The sequence below is a fragment of the Microcebus murinus genome, chromosome 5 (assembly GCF_040939455.1).
Source record: "Microcebus murinus isolate Inina chromosome 5, M.murinus_Inina_mat1.0, whole genome shotgun sequence".
NCBI lineage: Eukaryota > Metazoa > Chordata > Mammalia > Primates > Cheirogaleidae > Microcebus > Microcebus murinus.
Window position 1 is genome coordinate 8825269 of NC_134108.1, and position 15311 is coordinate 8840579.

The 15311-nt window shown below is 43.4% G+C and overlaps 1 protein-coding gene across 11 annotated transcripts in view; it reads right to left on the reverse strand.

The window, feature by feature from the left end:
- Positions 1-2392: 2392 nt before the first annotated feature.
- Positions 2393-15311, reverse strand: part of SYNJ2 (synaptojanin 2) — a 90824-nt gene continuing 77905 nt past the window's right edge. For 4 of the 11 annotated variants that reach the window (XM_076002835.1, XM_076002833.1, XM_076002834.1 and 1 more), the window contains exons 23-27: positions 14937-15071; positions 13341-13453; positions 12099-12207; positions 10328-10503; positions 2393-8462 (exon numbers count right to left, since the gene is read on the reverse strand). In XM_076002835.1, coding sequence (XP_075858950.1) covers positions 7701-8462; positions 10328-10503; positions 12099-12207; positions 13341-13453; positions 14937-15071 — 1295 coding nt within the window. In that variant the 3' untranslated portion in view covers positions 2393-7700. Of the gene's footprint in view, positions 8463-9680; positions 9829-10327; positions 10504-12098; positions 12208-13340; positions 13454-14189; positions 14783-14936; positions 15072-15311 lie in introns of those variants that run through there. The other 7 variants (XM_076002839.1, XM_076002837.1, XM_076002841.1 and 4 more) reach the window with 4 other exon arrangements.

Consider the following 15311-nt stretch of genomic DNA (forward strand, 5'->3'; position numbering starts at 1 on the left):
AACTGAGCAATGTAATTCACCATATTAACACGAGGAGGAAAAGCCATAATCATTCAATATGTTCAAAAATATCTTTGATAAAATTCAACCATTCATGCAAAAGATAAATTTAGCAAGCCAGGAAGAGAATTTCCTTAATTTAATAAATATCTAAAAAAATATTAACATCATACTTAATGTTAAAAATATTAACACTTTCCCTTTGAAAACAGGAATAACACAAGGATGCCTATAATCAGCATTTTTTTTTTTTTTTTTTTTTGAGACAGAGTCTCACTTTTGTTGCCCAGGCTAGAGTGAGTGCCGTGGCGTCAGCCTAGCTAACAGCAACCTCAAACTCCTGGGCTCAAGCGATCCTCCTGCCTCAGCCTCCCAAGTAGCTGGGACTACAGGCATGCGCCACCATGCCCGGCTAATTTTTTGTATATATTTTTAGTTGGTCAATTAATTTCTTTCTATTTTTAGTAGAGACGGGGTCTTGCTCAGGATGGTTTCGAACTCCCAACCTCGAGCAATCCGCCCGCCTCGGCCTCCCAGAGTGCTAGGATTACAGGCGTGAGCCACCGCGCCCGGCCTATAATCAGCATTTTTACCATTGTACTAAATGTCCTAGCTAGCTCTGAAAAGGCAAGAAAAGACACGCAAAGACACAAGGATGAGAAAGGAAGAAACAAAATTCCTTGTTTGCAGATATTATTATCTACATAGAAAATACAAAAGAATCAAATCCTGTTTTATCAATTCCAAGACACATTTTAAAATATTTCAACGTGTCTGTAATCGGGCTGCATCTCACAATAGATGGTGAGTCATAATGTAGTTGGAAACTTTCTTAAAAATAATAGTATAGCCGGGAGTGGTGACACATACCTGTAGTCCCAGCTAGTTGGGAGGCTGAGGTGAAAGGGTAGTTTGAGCTCAAGAATTTAAGACCATAGTGAGAACCTGTCTAAAAAAAAATTTTTTTTAATGGTATATCTGTTAATTGATGGTATATTATGTATATTAAAATATAGTAAAATTGTTACAGTTTTATGAGAGTTTGGTAAGTTTGCTGGTGCAGTCAATACACAAAAAAACTTTTCTATATTTATATAGCTAAAAATAGCAAATCAATTTTAAATAAGAATTATTGTTAGATATAATCATGGTATTAAGGTCATGAAAGATGATATTATTTGGACATACATATTGAAAGTATTTCAGAGTCAAACAGTATGACAGAATTACTTTAAAATATTTCAGCAAAAGGAAAAAATATAAAGCAGATCTAGCAAAATGTTAATTACTGTTAAATCTATGTTTGAAAATTTTTATAACAAGTTAAAAACTTTGGGAAACATCAGTGAAGACCTTAAATGGAGAAATATGCCATGTTTTGAAGACTCTGAAGATTATATAAAGAAGTCTGTTCTAGTCCAATGCAATCCCAGTCAAAAACAGTCAAAAATTCCAATAAGTTTTTGTAAAAATAGAACTTGATGAATCAATTCAAAAATTTATGTGAAAATGCATAGTCAAGAATAGCCAAGATCCCTTTTTTTTTTTTTTTTTTTTTGAGAAAAAGTCTCCCTCTATCACCCCAGATAGAGTGCAGTGGTGTGATTGTAGCTCACTGCAACCTCCAACTCCTGGGCTCAAGCGATCCTCCTTTCTCAGCCTCCTGAGTAGCTGGGACTATAGGCGTTGCCACCATGCCCAGCTACTTTTTTCTATTTTTTGGTAGAGATCAGGTCTTACCCTTGGCTCATACTGATGTCAAACTCCTGACCTCAAGTGATCCTCGTGCCGCAAGATACTCTTAAAGAAAAAGAATATGGTGGGAGGGCTTGTTCTGCCAGATATCAGAGTTAAATAAGACCAATGCTGTACTGCCACAGTGATAGACAAGTAGACCAATGGCACAGAACACAGAGCCCAGAGTGGGAATTCTGAACAGCCATATGAGGAGATCAGGGAAATCTCTGCCCCAGACAGAGAGCTATTAAACTGGTCAAAATTAGCAAAAGCAATCATTCAGAGTCTGTAGAAATTAAACAAAAGGCTTACAACAAATTGCGAAGCATTTATTCAACAAAAATCAAAGGAATGTTGGTGGGGATAGTGGGAGGCCATCACACTGGAGCTCGAACTAGAGACTCTACCCACCCCACAGATCTGCCTTGCAGAAAGACCAGTTCCCATGTGGTGTAGTGGAACTGACACATTCATTCAATGAATCTGTCTTTCATATACACAAACACAAAATTTTATATGCTATGACGACTAAAAAATATTTCATATTGATGAAATCAGCTTCAAAAATCAATCCTGCACATGGCCACAAAGCAAACCTTAATATTAAATACATTTTTAAAAGAAGATGTTTTCCTTCCTTACTCCTCTTCCTTCCTTCTTTTTTTTTTGAGATAGTCTCATTCTGTTGCCTGGGCTAGATAAGAGCAATGGTTTGTTATTTAATAAATGGTACTAGTATAACTATCCCTCAAGAAGAGGGTGTTGGACCCCTTCTATCAATTATAAACTATGTTCCAGATGCTTTGAAGAGTTGCTGTTGGCCCAGGCAAAACCTGTAATCTCAGCCACTTTACCACACAGATTTATTTAGGCATTTCTACTACCAACTACTTCTATTATCCACAGAATAAAATCCTGTGAAATGATCTTTCCCCATCAGCAAACATCCTTTCTACATATATAAATCAACTTTGTTACTTTTCAAATTCTTAATTCTTCTGTTCTGCAAAAGACAATGTCAAGAGAATGAGAAGACATGCCACAGACTGGGAGAAAATATTTGCAAAACACATCTAATAAAGGACTGTTATTCAAAATGTACAGAGAACTCTTAAAACTCAACAATAAGTCAATGAACAACCCAATTAAAAAATGGGCCAAAGATCTAAACAGATACCTCACCCAAGAAGATACACATATGGCAAACAAGCATACAAAAACATATTAAATATCATGTCATTAGGGAATTTCGAATTAAAACAAGATACCACTACCTACCTATTAGAATGGCCAAAATCCAAAAACACTGACAACACCAAATGCTGGCAAAATGTGGAGCAACAGGAACTCTCATTCATTGCTGGTGGGAATGCAAAATGGTATAGTCACTTTGGAAAACAGTTTGAGTTTCTTATAAAACTAAACATACTCTTACTGTATGATCCAGCAATCATACTTTACCCAAGTGAACTGAAAATTTATGTCCACACAAAAACCCACATATTGATGTTTATAAGCAGCTTTGTTTATAATTGCCAAAAGTTGGAGGCAACCAAGATGTTTTTCAGTAGATGAGTGGATGATAAACTGTGGTACATCCAGACAATGGAATACTATTCAGCACTAAAAAAAAATGAGCTACCAAGCATGAAAAGACATGGAAGAAACCTAAATGCCTATTACTAAATGAAAGAAGCCAATCTAAAAGGGTTACATATTGTATGATTCCAACTCTGTGATATTCTGGAAAGGGCAAAACCATGGAGACAGTAAAAAGGTAAGCGGCTGCCAGGGATTGGGGGATGGGGGAGGGAAGAACAGGTGTAGCACACAGGATTTTTAGGGCAGTGAAACTCTTCCGTATGATTCTACCATGGCAGATAACGTGTCACTCATGATACGTTTGTCCAAACCCATAGAATGTACACCACCAAGAGGGAACCCTAATGTAAACTGTGGACAACGATGTATCAATGTAGGTTCATCAATTATTAACAGATGTACCACTCTGGGGTCATCAATAGTGGAGGCGGCTGTGCCTGTGTTGGGGCCAGGGTAGATGGGAACGCTTTACTTGTGCTCAATTTTGCTGTGAACCCAAAACTGCTCTAAAAATAAACTTAAAAAAATTAAAAAATAATTAAGAATTCTTAAAACTCTTCTCTCAAATCTTCCCTATAGGGGTTAACTGTTAATTACTCTCATTTGTACTCTCATTATCCCAGTGCCATACAGGCAAACAACACAAGCCCCTGTGAGAATGAAGTTTAAACTCATCTCCCCTACTACCTTTGGAAAGGAAGGTTCTGCAACTGGTGGTTTTCTTCCTCCCCAAGTCCCAGTGCTGTGAATTCAATATAGTACTCCTTACTGGTCAGGAAGGACTAGCCATATTTATTGAGTATATCAATATATTATTATTCCAGAATATCATCAGAAAACATTTATGACCTATATTTTGTGCACTAGTTAGCTTAGAACAAATCTAGACAGAACTTGGAGTGTTCACTCCTTTCTCCTGCCTAAACGCGGTAGTGTACTCAAACCACGCTAGCATTTCAAGCTTTTATATGTTTGCTATAAGATCCCACTGAAAATGAATTCTAACATTACTCAAGTCTTACAGATAATGTAGCATAAAGTTATTATATATGTTATGGCTATGATCCCTGCTAGCAGCATTCAAGTCAAATTCTTAACCAACTGGTTACTTTTCTACTTTTTCAACTTAATTTGATGGTTAAAAATATGAACCAAAAGAAAAACTCAGAGGAGTAACTAGTAATTGCATGTGATCTAGGGTGGAAGGCTAGTCAAAGAAGATATTCCATGGTTGTCTTCATAGCTGAAAGGAAACAAGCCCAATTAAGGGGGGAAAAAAAAGACAAAAACATTTAATAGGTATTATGTACAACTTCAGTAGAAATTATCACTTCAAAAAATGTTACAAGGTTTTTATTAATCCCTGGTCCCCCAATAAATAATTTTTGCAGCTTTCCTTCCCATGCAATAACTTCATTATAAAGTGAATGTTTCACTACATGACTTTGTATATACTTACATGCACACCAGGGAGAATGTTATTAAGTGTCTTAAACTTCAGCTTTAAACTTTTATAGGAATTGCTTGGGTGGATGTCCTAGCTTTAGTCACTTACTAGAACAAGCTTAAGAAATCAACAAGACGACTGAGAAGATTGTGCTGTTCCAGGGGTCACGGAGACAATGTTGAGTTGAAAACCACTGCACCTAACACACTCTGCAGTGAACTGTATCATATCAGAGGACAGCAGTGATAAGATAAACAGTCCTGTATAGGAGCATCAAAGATAGACTAAAAATAAAACAACACAGAATGAAATCTCCACGTTTGCAGCTGTCCAACTGTCAAGATTATTTAAGCAACTCTTCTGCTAATGCGAGAAACCTGCCAAGTAGTATGCACTGATTTAAAAAACAAACAAGGCAATTGAATGTCCTTTTTTTTCTTTTTTGTAAGAGAACTCTAGTGTGAGAACTGCAAATATTACCAACTCAAAATCTAGTCTATATTGTTCGACAAATTTGAACACCCATGATCAAATAATATTTGTTCAATTTTTCTTTGGGACAGGGTCTCTCACTCTGTCACCTGGGCTAGACTGCAGTGGCCTGGTCATAGCTCACGGCAACCTTGAACTTTTGGGCTCAAGTGATCCTCCTGCCTTACCCTCCCAAGGGTCTGGGACTATAGGTGTGTGCCGCCACGCCCAGTTGATTTTTCTATTTGCATTAGAGATGGGGTCTCTTTTTTGCTCAGGCTGGTCTTGAACTCCTGGCCTCAAGTAATCCTCCCTCGGCCTTCCAGAATGCTAGGATTACAGGTGTGAGCCACTGTGCCTGGCCTCTTTGTTCAATTCTTAAACTACTCATAATTTTCTTGTTACCCACCTTTCCTCAAGTCAACACAATTCTCTGTGTTAATACTTACTGTCACACTCTTAGGAGCTACTTACGTGATATCTTAACAGAAATTCTGTTCTCTGTACCATTTATTTGCTATCTAGAACAAAGAAGAAACCTAAAAATTAGGCCTAGGCCCAGCACTGTATTAAGCAACCCTGAGCGGAGCTTACTTATCTCCTGCTTTTCTGATTGGTTGTTACATATATCTGCTTTCAAATTCAGCTCCTTTTTGGTGGGAAAAGAGGTTACAGGGAAAAGAGCATTTTGAACAAAGAATTCTTCAATTTCATCTCTAATTATACCTGTTAGTAGCAATGCGCATCCTGGCAAATCATTTAACTTCTCGAAGAAGCTCACCTTACTTTCTTTCCCTGTTTCAAGGATTATGTTATTTACTTCTTGTGTTTGTTAGAGGTGAAAAGTTATATAAAGTACTTAAGTGTCACTGAAAGCATCCTGATCACCTAAATATTGTCATTTATGACTGGTCAACCATGCATATTATCTGTTTAGTTCAGTGGGTCACTGATTCATTTTTCTTTTATCAGTTTTCAGATGAAAGCTACATGTAGTTTTGTTTTTGAGTCCCAGATTTAAGTAATCTGCAATATATGTTGACAGTGACAGTGAAAACTAATTCTGAAGTCCCGGAGGTCTCATTGGTGATGAGAAAGTGGTCTATCCCAGGCAAGATGATCCTTACCCCATCCTAACCTCAGCACTTAGGACAGGATTTCCCAGTGAGGGGTAACACGGTATCACTGCTGTACAATTCTCGGACATGAAAGACTCCTAAAGGTGGCAGGTGGTACGATGAGATCTTACTAGTGAACTCATTAGCAAAAAGAATTCAGCTCCAAGTGGATTCCAGACCTTATAATACTACTTTTAAAATATAAAACAGTATGGTAATGTCTTTTTCAATTACTGAATAGGTGAGAAGTGGTGCTGAAAACATGCAGGAAAATTATATAAGCAAAAAAATAAACTGAACAAACACATGGACAAGCAAATCCAGAAATGCTTCCCTGGGGCAAGGGGGGGGGGGGTCCTGTATACAGGGACATGTGCTACTTTCCTTCCTGAAGCTACAGCCAGGCAGACCAGGCTAAAACCAACATTCTTCACATTCTAACAATGAGAATCAATGCCATGTGCCAGCACGTGTTTTCACGCTTTGTGCTTTTGTGGGGTATAGAATATAATGGGAAAAAGAATCCTTGAAGTTTCATTTAATAAGGACTAGATGGTAGATAAAAATTGGTTTAAGTAGCACAGCATGGCGTAAGACTGTGGCAATTGACAGGGCATGCAATGTCTAAGACTCGGGACGGGAATCTTCGGCTAGTTTACGCTGAGGGTAAGCTACTGGTATATACTTTAGAACCTAAACTCTATGACACCAACTCCCACGGGATTCACACATAATGAAGCCTAACGTACATGTACATAGTTAAACACAGGGCTCCTGGGAATGTATAGTCTAGTGGTTTGGTTGACCTATTTGCTGCTTCCATCCCTAGTTTTTTTTAACCTTGTTTAAGTGGGCCAGGACAGCTACCACTTCCCTTTCAATGTAATCCTTATTTTATGTATTAACCTTCAAGTGGCTCACCAAAAAGTTATTTCAAATATACAAAATACAAATAAAACAAAAAATCCCCGCTACGTACACATACATGTCGAACAATCATTTAGAATTCAGTGGGAGAGAACTTCTTGGGTCCTATCACAGTTAGATTTTCTTTCTTAAAAGCCACACATTGAATTTAAAAGGACTTTCCTATTCCCCTAAGAAGAAATGTAAAATGTGTAAGTCTTGAATAAAACATATTTTGGTGGCTGAATAACAATCTTATTGAATAAGAGACATAATTTTTGTAAACTACACAAGAGTGACAGATGCACAAATGTTTTTTCAGTGTGCCTTTAAATAGATGTCTCTTTTGACCCGGTCAAGTAATGCCAGTAGGCAGAAGGTACACATTCTACAAGAGAGTGGCCTTCTGAGTGGCTCCGTCATGTTTTTGCCAGTGGGTCAAACACCTGCAACACCGTCCTCTTGTCTTTGTCACTGATTGTCACCCAGTGACTGAAGTTTTTTTGCCCATGGTCTGGTGGCAGCTCCGCCTCAGCAGCTGAAGCAGTGACTTGCACTGGGTCTGTGTGTGCCTTGTCGGGGCTCCTGGTCCCCGAGTCCAAAGGGTCAGAGCTCTTGGAGAGCCAGGCATTATTCAATAGTTTCGGATGGTGGAGAAGGCTCCAGAAGGGATCCTGACAATCCCCAAGAAGGGAGGCTGTCTCTGACTTCAGTACTTTGGTGCCATCAGTTTCGGGGCTTGTGGCAGGTGAAGTGCCAAGAAAATCCACTGGTGGAAAGAGCTCGCCCACATCAGGCTGGGGTCCAGAAGGACAGCCGCTGCCGCCAGCGCCACCACTGCAAGTGAGACCCTGGAGAAGCTGGCTGTTGCTCTGCAGGACCTGCAGGTGGAAGGCTGCAGGCGCTGACTTCTTCCTCCTCGGGGGCACCTTGGGCACAAGGGACGGAGCCTCCGGAGGCAGCAGCACGCTGGCTCCCGCCATGGGAGGGGCTTCGTCTGGTGCTGGCTTCCCGCTGTCTGGCCTCCTCTCTGCACCTTTCCCAGGCTGAGATGTTCTTGGTTTGGGAACAGGAGGGACTCGAGGGACTGTGGCTAGAAGAGGGGTTTCGAGGCTTGTCTCCAGGGGCCCAACTGTAAAATGGACAGTCTGCGGCTCAAACTGTTCATCCGGTGACGGGGGCTGAGAAAAGGCAAGACCGAGAGAGTAACTAAGCGGCCAACACTTGGGAAGCTGAGACTCAGAGAACACTCAGTGGTGAGCAGGAACAGAGATGAGACTAAGCTGACATTCTAGCAAACTTGAGATTTGAGAATGTCTGGGATGCTGAAACACGACCAGGTGAGGAAAAGCACAGGTGAAACACACACACTGTTCAGGTCACACCAGCATGTCCAACAGGAGATGAGTGGGAGTTTTAAAACCAGGGCCACAGTGAAGAACTTAAGACAAAGTTTTGTTACTTTAGGAAATGGGGTTATGCTCTTCCATTATTAAGAGCAAACCTCTTTGAAAAACATTCTTTAAGGATGCAGCGTGGCCTGATAATTACACAGACTGTACCATGCCAGGGGGAAGTAACATGTTACCGCATTAAGCTAATTGAAGCACTAATGGATATACTTTATCCTTGAATCTTTTGTATTTAAATACAGAAGAATGGAAAATTTTATGCAGGGACTGCACTTCCTTGGTTATGATTCAAATTTTACACACCCCCCCCCACACCCAAAACAACTGCACAGAAAAAAATGAAGCTTTTGTATAGGAATGGCTATCAGGACAGTAGTTAAACATCGCCATTTTAATATTTCCTTCGGTTCTTTAGAAAACAAACTATAAAAAATAATCCCTTCCCCAATAGCCTTTTACTCTAACTCCTATGTGGCAGGCTGGAAAAATGAATCCATTTCTGCTCCTGGCTTTTAAAAAAAAAAAGACAAAACAGACAGTCCCCGACTTAGCATGATTTGACTTAATGATTTCTGAATTTTAAGAGGGTGCAAATGCAATACACGTTCAGTAGAAAAGCATACTTCAAATTTGGATCTTTCATTATTATTATAAAATAGGCTTTGTGTGAGATGCTTCTGCCCACCTGTAGGCAAGATAAGTGTTCTGAGCACATCTGGGGTAGGCTAGGCTGAGCTACGGTGTTCAGTAAGGTGGATCAAATGCATCTCCAACTTAACAATATTTTCAGCTTACGACAGGCTTACTGGGATGTAAGTCGAGGAGCGTCTGAATGGGATAAGGAGGGAAAGGTCCATTTTGTACAAGGCATGGCAAATGGACAGATGGAAATAACCCACAGTGGGACAGAAAAGCAACCCAGAAAACCCGAGGCCAGCTCCGTCGGGAGCGAGGGGCCGAGGCGGGCAAGCAGCAGACAAGGATTACCGAGGGTCCGCCACTACCACCGAGATCAAACGGAAGATCCTGATGTGTCTATAGGTGCCAGTCTTTGGGCTGCTACTGTCCTTACAAACTCATGTCTTTGCAGCAGTAAGCAAGGCCGAGAAGCTTGAGAGCGAGAGCAAAAGACGATCTGCAAGAAAAGTGGCGAGGAAAGCTGCGCAACCTCCAGCAGCCCGAGGCCACCTGCAGCCTGTCGAGACTGCTTAGCTGGGAGTCAGCTATTGTTCTCCTAAAGCCAAGAAAACCTGCACATGTGAAATCATGTGCACACAACACGGACCACACACAGACGGGCAATACTGGGACACGTGGGGAAATGCATCCCACAGCGGTTCCCTCTGGGGACGCAGAACATTTAGGAAGTGTAAGACCTCCGAGCTGTTCTTGTCACAAGGAGAATCTGCAGAAAGACAGCAAACTCCTGTTGTGCGGCTCAGCCAGAGCAAGGCCACAGCAGGGATGTGCGGGAGAGAGGGGTTGTCAAGCCTTCCCTCAAAGATGCAGCTTGTCTGGTGCCACCATGTGTACGGAGAGACCAGTCACCTGGATTTTGCTGTGAGATGCAGTTCTTATCTAACAAGACCTTCCAGCAACTTAGCGGGAAGAGGTTTAGGCCACCAGGTTTTTACCTTTCCTGTCCTTCTCAAGGTTGGCTTCTTGATGGCCGGAACTCTGGGCGCGGGCCGCCGGGGCAGGAGTGGGGGGACCTGGGGAGTCTCCGGCTTGGCCGCCGCTGCTGTGGGCTCCAGCGCGGAGGATCCCTTGTCCCTCAAGGCCATGGCATGCAGGGCTTCTTCTGGGGCACCTGAAACGTGAAATCGAATGGCTGACGTGTAAAGGATGAGGCACTCCACTGGGTGATTTACCCTTCAGACAATCTACGTCCTAAGGATAATTAACTAATTCAATGGATTTCCTTTTTTCTAGAAAAAAATCTTTAAGGAGTGTCAGGACCGATCGGCTAGGTTTGGCCCCAGGTTCTGCTGCTTGCGGTGGGGCGGTGATTAGGGCCCGTGGGGGTCTGGGAGGGGGTCAGTGGGGCCCTTAGATCGCAGGCAAACCTTTCTCAGCGGAGATGATCCGAAACGCATCAAAATCTCACTGGGCCCACAACCAAGAGAATGTTAAGCTGGGAGTGTGGGTAGATTTCAAACCAGTACTAACATCTACATCTCCAGGATTTTTTGTTGTTGTTTGTTTTAAAACAGCTTTACTGAGACATAATTCACATGCCTTGAGATTCACCAATTTTAAGGTACTATTAGTGTTTTTTAGTATGTTTACAAAGTTGTATAACTATTACCACTATCTAATTCCAGAACATTTTCATTACTCCAAGAAGAAACCCTATTCTCATTAACAGTAACTCCCATTCCCTCCTCCTTCCACTCTCTGGAAACCACTAGTAACTTTCTGACTCTGTGGGTATGGTTATTCTGGACACTTCATAAAAACAGGATCATAGGATATGTGGCCTTTTATATTTTCTTGGTTTCACTTATAATAATGTTTTCAAGGTTCACTGTGACGTAGCATGTTTACGCACTGCCTTCTTTTTATTGTTAGAGCTAAGCAGTGCTCCATTGTGTGATGTACCCGATTTTGCCCATCTATATCTATCCATTTATCAGTTGATGGACACTTGGGCTGTTACATCCATAGTTTTAGTTATTTTTTTTTTATTAAAAAAAAAAAACCATTTGTGGCAGTATTATCCTCCAACAGTGTTTAGCAACCTCTTAACTCACGCCCACCTTAAATACTATTGGAGAATTCCAAAGAAGTTAATACACTGGCTAAAAGCAAATTAGACGCCTATGATTGCGTGTGTCCTTTTGAAGGGCATGATCTTCCCTGAGGAAAACAGATTCTGGAACGAAGGCAAAACTCGTTAGTTATCAGTGATTTTGAATGAATGATTTTAAATGAGGGTGGTTAACACGGGTTAAGAGAAGAACAAAACACCAGCAAGGCAGTGGGGTGGTGAAGAGCTCCCTCCCTGCCTGACAGTAAAGAATTTATTCACTCTTGCTGGTGATTTAAAAGGTAGATTTAGTGCCTGAAATAAGGGCGCACATGTTAACTGCCTCTTTTTCACAGAGCCGGCATAATGACCCAGTGCCTGCTGCATTCACCTTTTTTAAAATTCATTTTTGTTTATTTTAGTCTTTCCCTTAAATGTTGCTTAAGAATCCCAGGATTATTTTTATATATTTACTGAATTTTGAATATACAATTTTAAATGGACAATAAATCTTAGTCATTATATAAAATGTTGCCAAAGGGTACTTTTATTTAATACTGCCTCCAGAAACATGAAAAAAAAATTATGTTCTAGACCGCTGTCAGAGACCCGTTGTTTCTCCTTAGCCACGGAGAAGAGCCCAAGAGAGCACCCACCTCCTTTGGCTTCCAGCAGACACCGAATCGCTGCCTCCGCCTCCTGCGCGTTGGTGGTTTTGATCTGCTTCACGTTGTAAGGCTTACTTATCCCGGTCCTAGCCTTGGGCTTGCGGACAGAGCAGGGGGAGAGGTCAGTTAGCACAGGCGGGGAACAGCCTCCCGCGCACGCCACCACCTGCCGGCCCGTGCCCAGCGAGGACCTCCCAGAGCGCTCTCAGATGGCGAGAAAACAAACTCCCATCTGCGCCGCAGCCCTCCCCCCTCTGTCCCCCAGGGGCACTCGCGTCCCGGAGGAGGAATGCGGGATGCCGTGATACCGAGAACCCACGGCCCTCGTCTCCCACACCAGGTGGCTGCAGGTTTTTGTGTGTGGACAAACCATCCATGTCAGTAACCAGGTAGAAGCCAGAGGGCAGAATCAGAGGCCACTCCTTCCGCGGTCTGGCTGAGCCATTAAAGCACCTTTCAGATACGTGTTTCCTTACAAGTGCTTTTCCCACCTGTTCACCCAGCATCAGGGTCGTCCTTGACAAGCCCCCTTGGTACCTGTAAACCACTGGCATCGAGTGAACCCCGCCACCTGCCGTGGCTGCCCGAGCACCGGGCCAGGCCCTGCCCTCCAGCCTGTCAAGTGGCATCGTGGGGCGCAGCTGTCCCCCAGCAGCGGCTTCTTGGCCCACCCCGTTCCACTGGCCTCCACCCACACTCTGAACCAGCAGCTCGCAGAACCCTCTGGAACCCTCCACCCCCACAACCCCAAATGATGATTACTCTTTCTTGTGTTCCCCTACTTTGTAACTTAGGTTGTAGGGGAATCTAAGTCTCTTTTTAGTCTCTTCTGTCAACCAGCTTTACGCCAGAACCATCATCATCTTCTCAAGATGACGGATCTGAGTTTCTCCTACCGACCGCCGCTCCGTGTACCCAGGGCAAAGGCAAGAATCGGAGGGGAGAGACACAGATGGGTGTAGAACTAGCAGTCCCCCCTGGCAGGGACACTGGGGATTTTTTCATCAAAAGTGATTTTCTCTGGAACACTCTGCACAACCATCTAAAAGCCCTACAAAGGACCTGCTACTAAGAGCTATGGGGTTTGGGGGAGGAGGTGGTGGGTAGGTAGAAAAGAGACATAAATCTATTTATTCACTGAAAAGAGGCGATCCTGCACTGTCCCGAGGCAAACCTGCTGGGCTCGAAACGCCACCTGTTTGACTCTGCGCTGAATGCGGAGAGACTCACCGGTTGCTGCGGGGCTCCCGGCAGGAGTTTCGCCGTCTGCAAAATTGAATACTGCCCGTGGGTGCCGGAGGAGATGGATGCGTCTGAAGCCGACTTTTTCACCAGCAACCCGGCTGTAAAAACCAACGAGAGCAGAATCTCAGTCTCAGTGAAGCCACGACTTCCCTGCCAGGGCGAGAAGGCCGAGCAAGCTGGTGGCGCCGGGCGGACGGCAGGTGCGGGAGGCGGGCGGGCTGGATGCCCAGCAGGCGGGGCCCGAGGATCCACGGAGTCCTGCGACTCTCTCACGCTCTGCCTGGCGGTGCAGCCCGTGCTCCAGAGCAGCATTATTTGGATGCCAATTTTAATCTAACATCCTGCGGGCTCCAAATTTGATATAAAAACCAACTGATTTTTAAACGGTTTAAAACATTAGTATTATTAGGACCAGATTTTTAAAACATTTTGTGGGGAAAAATAAAAAATAATTAAAGGAAAAAAAAAAACCAAATCCCAAAGCAGGGGAACAAATTATGTTAAATTATACTTGCAGCCATGTTATACTTGAATCGTTTTAGAACATTTAACGACACAGAAGATATGACACAATAAATGAAAGAAAGACTACTAAGCAAAACGGACATCAAGTTTATAATAAAAATTGTATGTAGCCATGGACATATCTAACTGGAAAAAGACTAGAAGTCTTTTGGTTAATAACTATTATCTGTAGGTAGTCAAGTGAATTTTCAAATTTCATTCTTCTTTATAGTTCTCTATTTTCGTAAAATGTCCACAATAGATGGTTTATAAATTCTATTTTTATATTTTAATTCTATATATATATATATATTTTTTTTTTTCTGAGTATAAGCTCAGAAAAGCAAAACATGCTTAAAACGTCTCGTGCTTCTGGCTTGTGATGCAAGCCACGATGAACCCTATTCTGAAAGTGCCGGCTTAGGCAAATCTAAGTCTGATGGTCACCTTGTGGTGGGGGAGAAGTAAACCGTAGCAGTAACATGGAGGCTGGTCAGAAGCATATCATGAGTTTATTTGCAGGTTATTAAGCAAAGTCTGATGGCGTGGCATTGTTTGCGGAGCAAGAAGAAGACCACGACGCTATGGGAGCCGGGCTGGGGCAGAGCTTGTTCTCCAAGTCTGAGGAACATTGGTAAACAAGACTCCTCGGATGGCAGAGGGTGACCCGGGTCACCTTCAGGTTAGGGACCTGGGATTACTAGATCCTAATAAGCAGAGGGAGGGCTGGGCGGCCGCCAAGGAGGGAGGCGCCTGACTGCACAGCTAGACAAGCCGCTCCAGCACGGTGGTCCCCGGCCCCACGCCACGAGGCCCCAGCTGAGAGCAGCAGCAGAAGCGCAGACACGGGCTGGAGAGCAGCTCTGGAAGCAATCCTGTCGTTTGCCACGAGAAGCACAAGGATCTCCAACGCCAAACACGCCCTGGATTTCAGACAAAAGGCAGCCCATGGGGGAGAAGCGTTGTGGGCACTCAGAGGCCGGGAGAAGCAGATTTGCAGCCACGTGTTCAGCAGCAGGGACTAGGCAATCGCTCCCAGCAGGCATCGGGGTCAGCCGAAAGCAAGCAGAGTCTTACTTGGAGGGGGGGGTCTCTGTGGTGGGTGAGGTGGCCGGGGCCTACTGGGGACCGACAGAGACCTGCTGGGAGAGCGGTGGCGGAAATCCCCGACTGCGTCCAGCTCCTGCTTTAGCTCCACCAGGTCCGTGTCATCTGCAGGACACGGCGGGTCGTGAGGAAGACGGTCTTTTCCAAACACGCGTGTCAGCCCAGGGTCTGCGCACTCAAGCTGCCTATAGCAGGGGACCCGCCGCAGGGCAGCTCAAGGCTCTGCAGGAACAGCCCCTTCCTGCTGGCGAGGGCAGGGGACAGGCACCCAACGCCTGCTTGGGACATTCGATAAACCGCCGCCAAGGTGTATTTTCCAGACTCGAGAGACACTGAAATACTTTA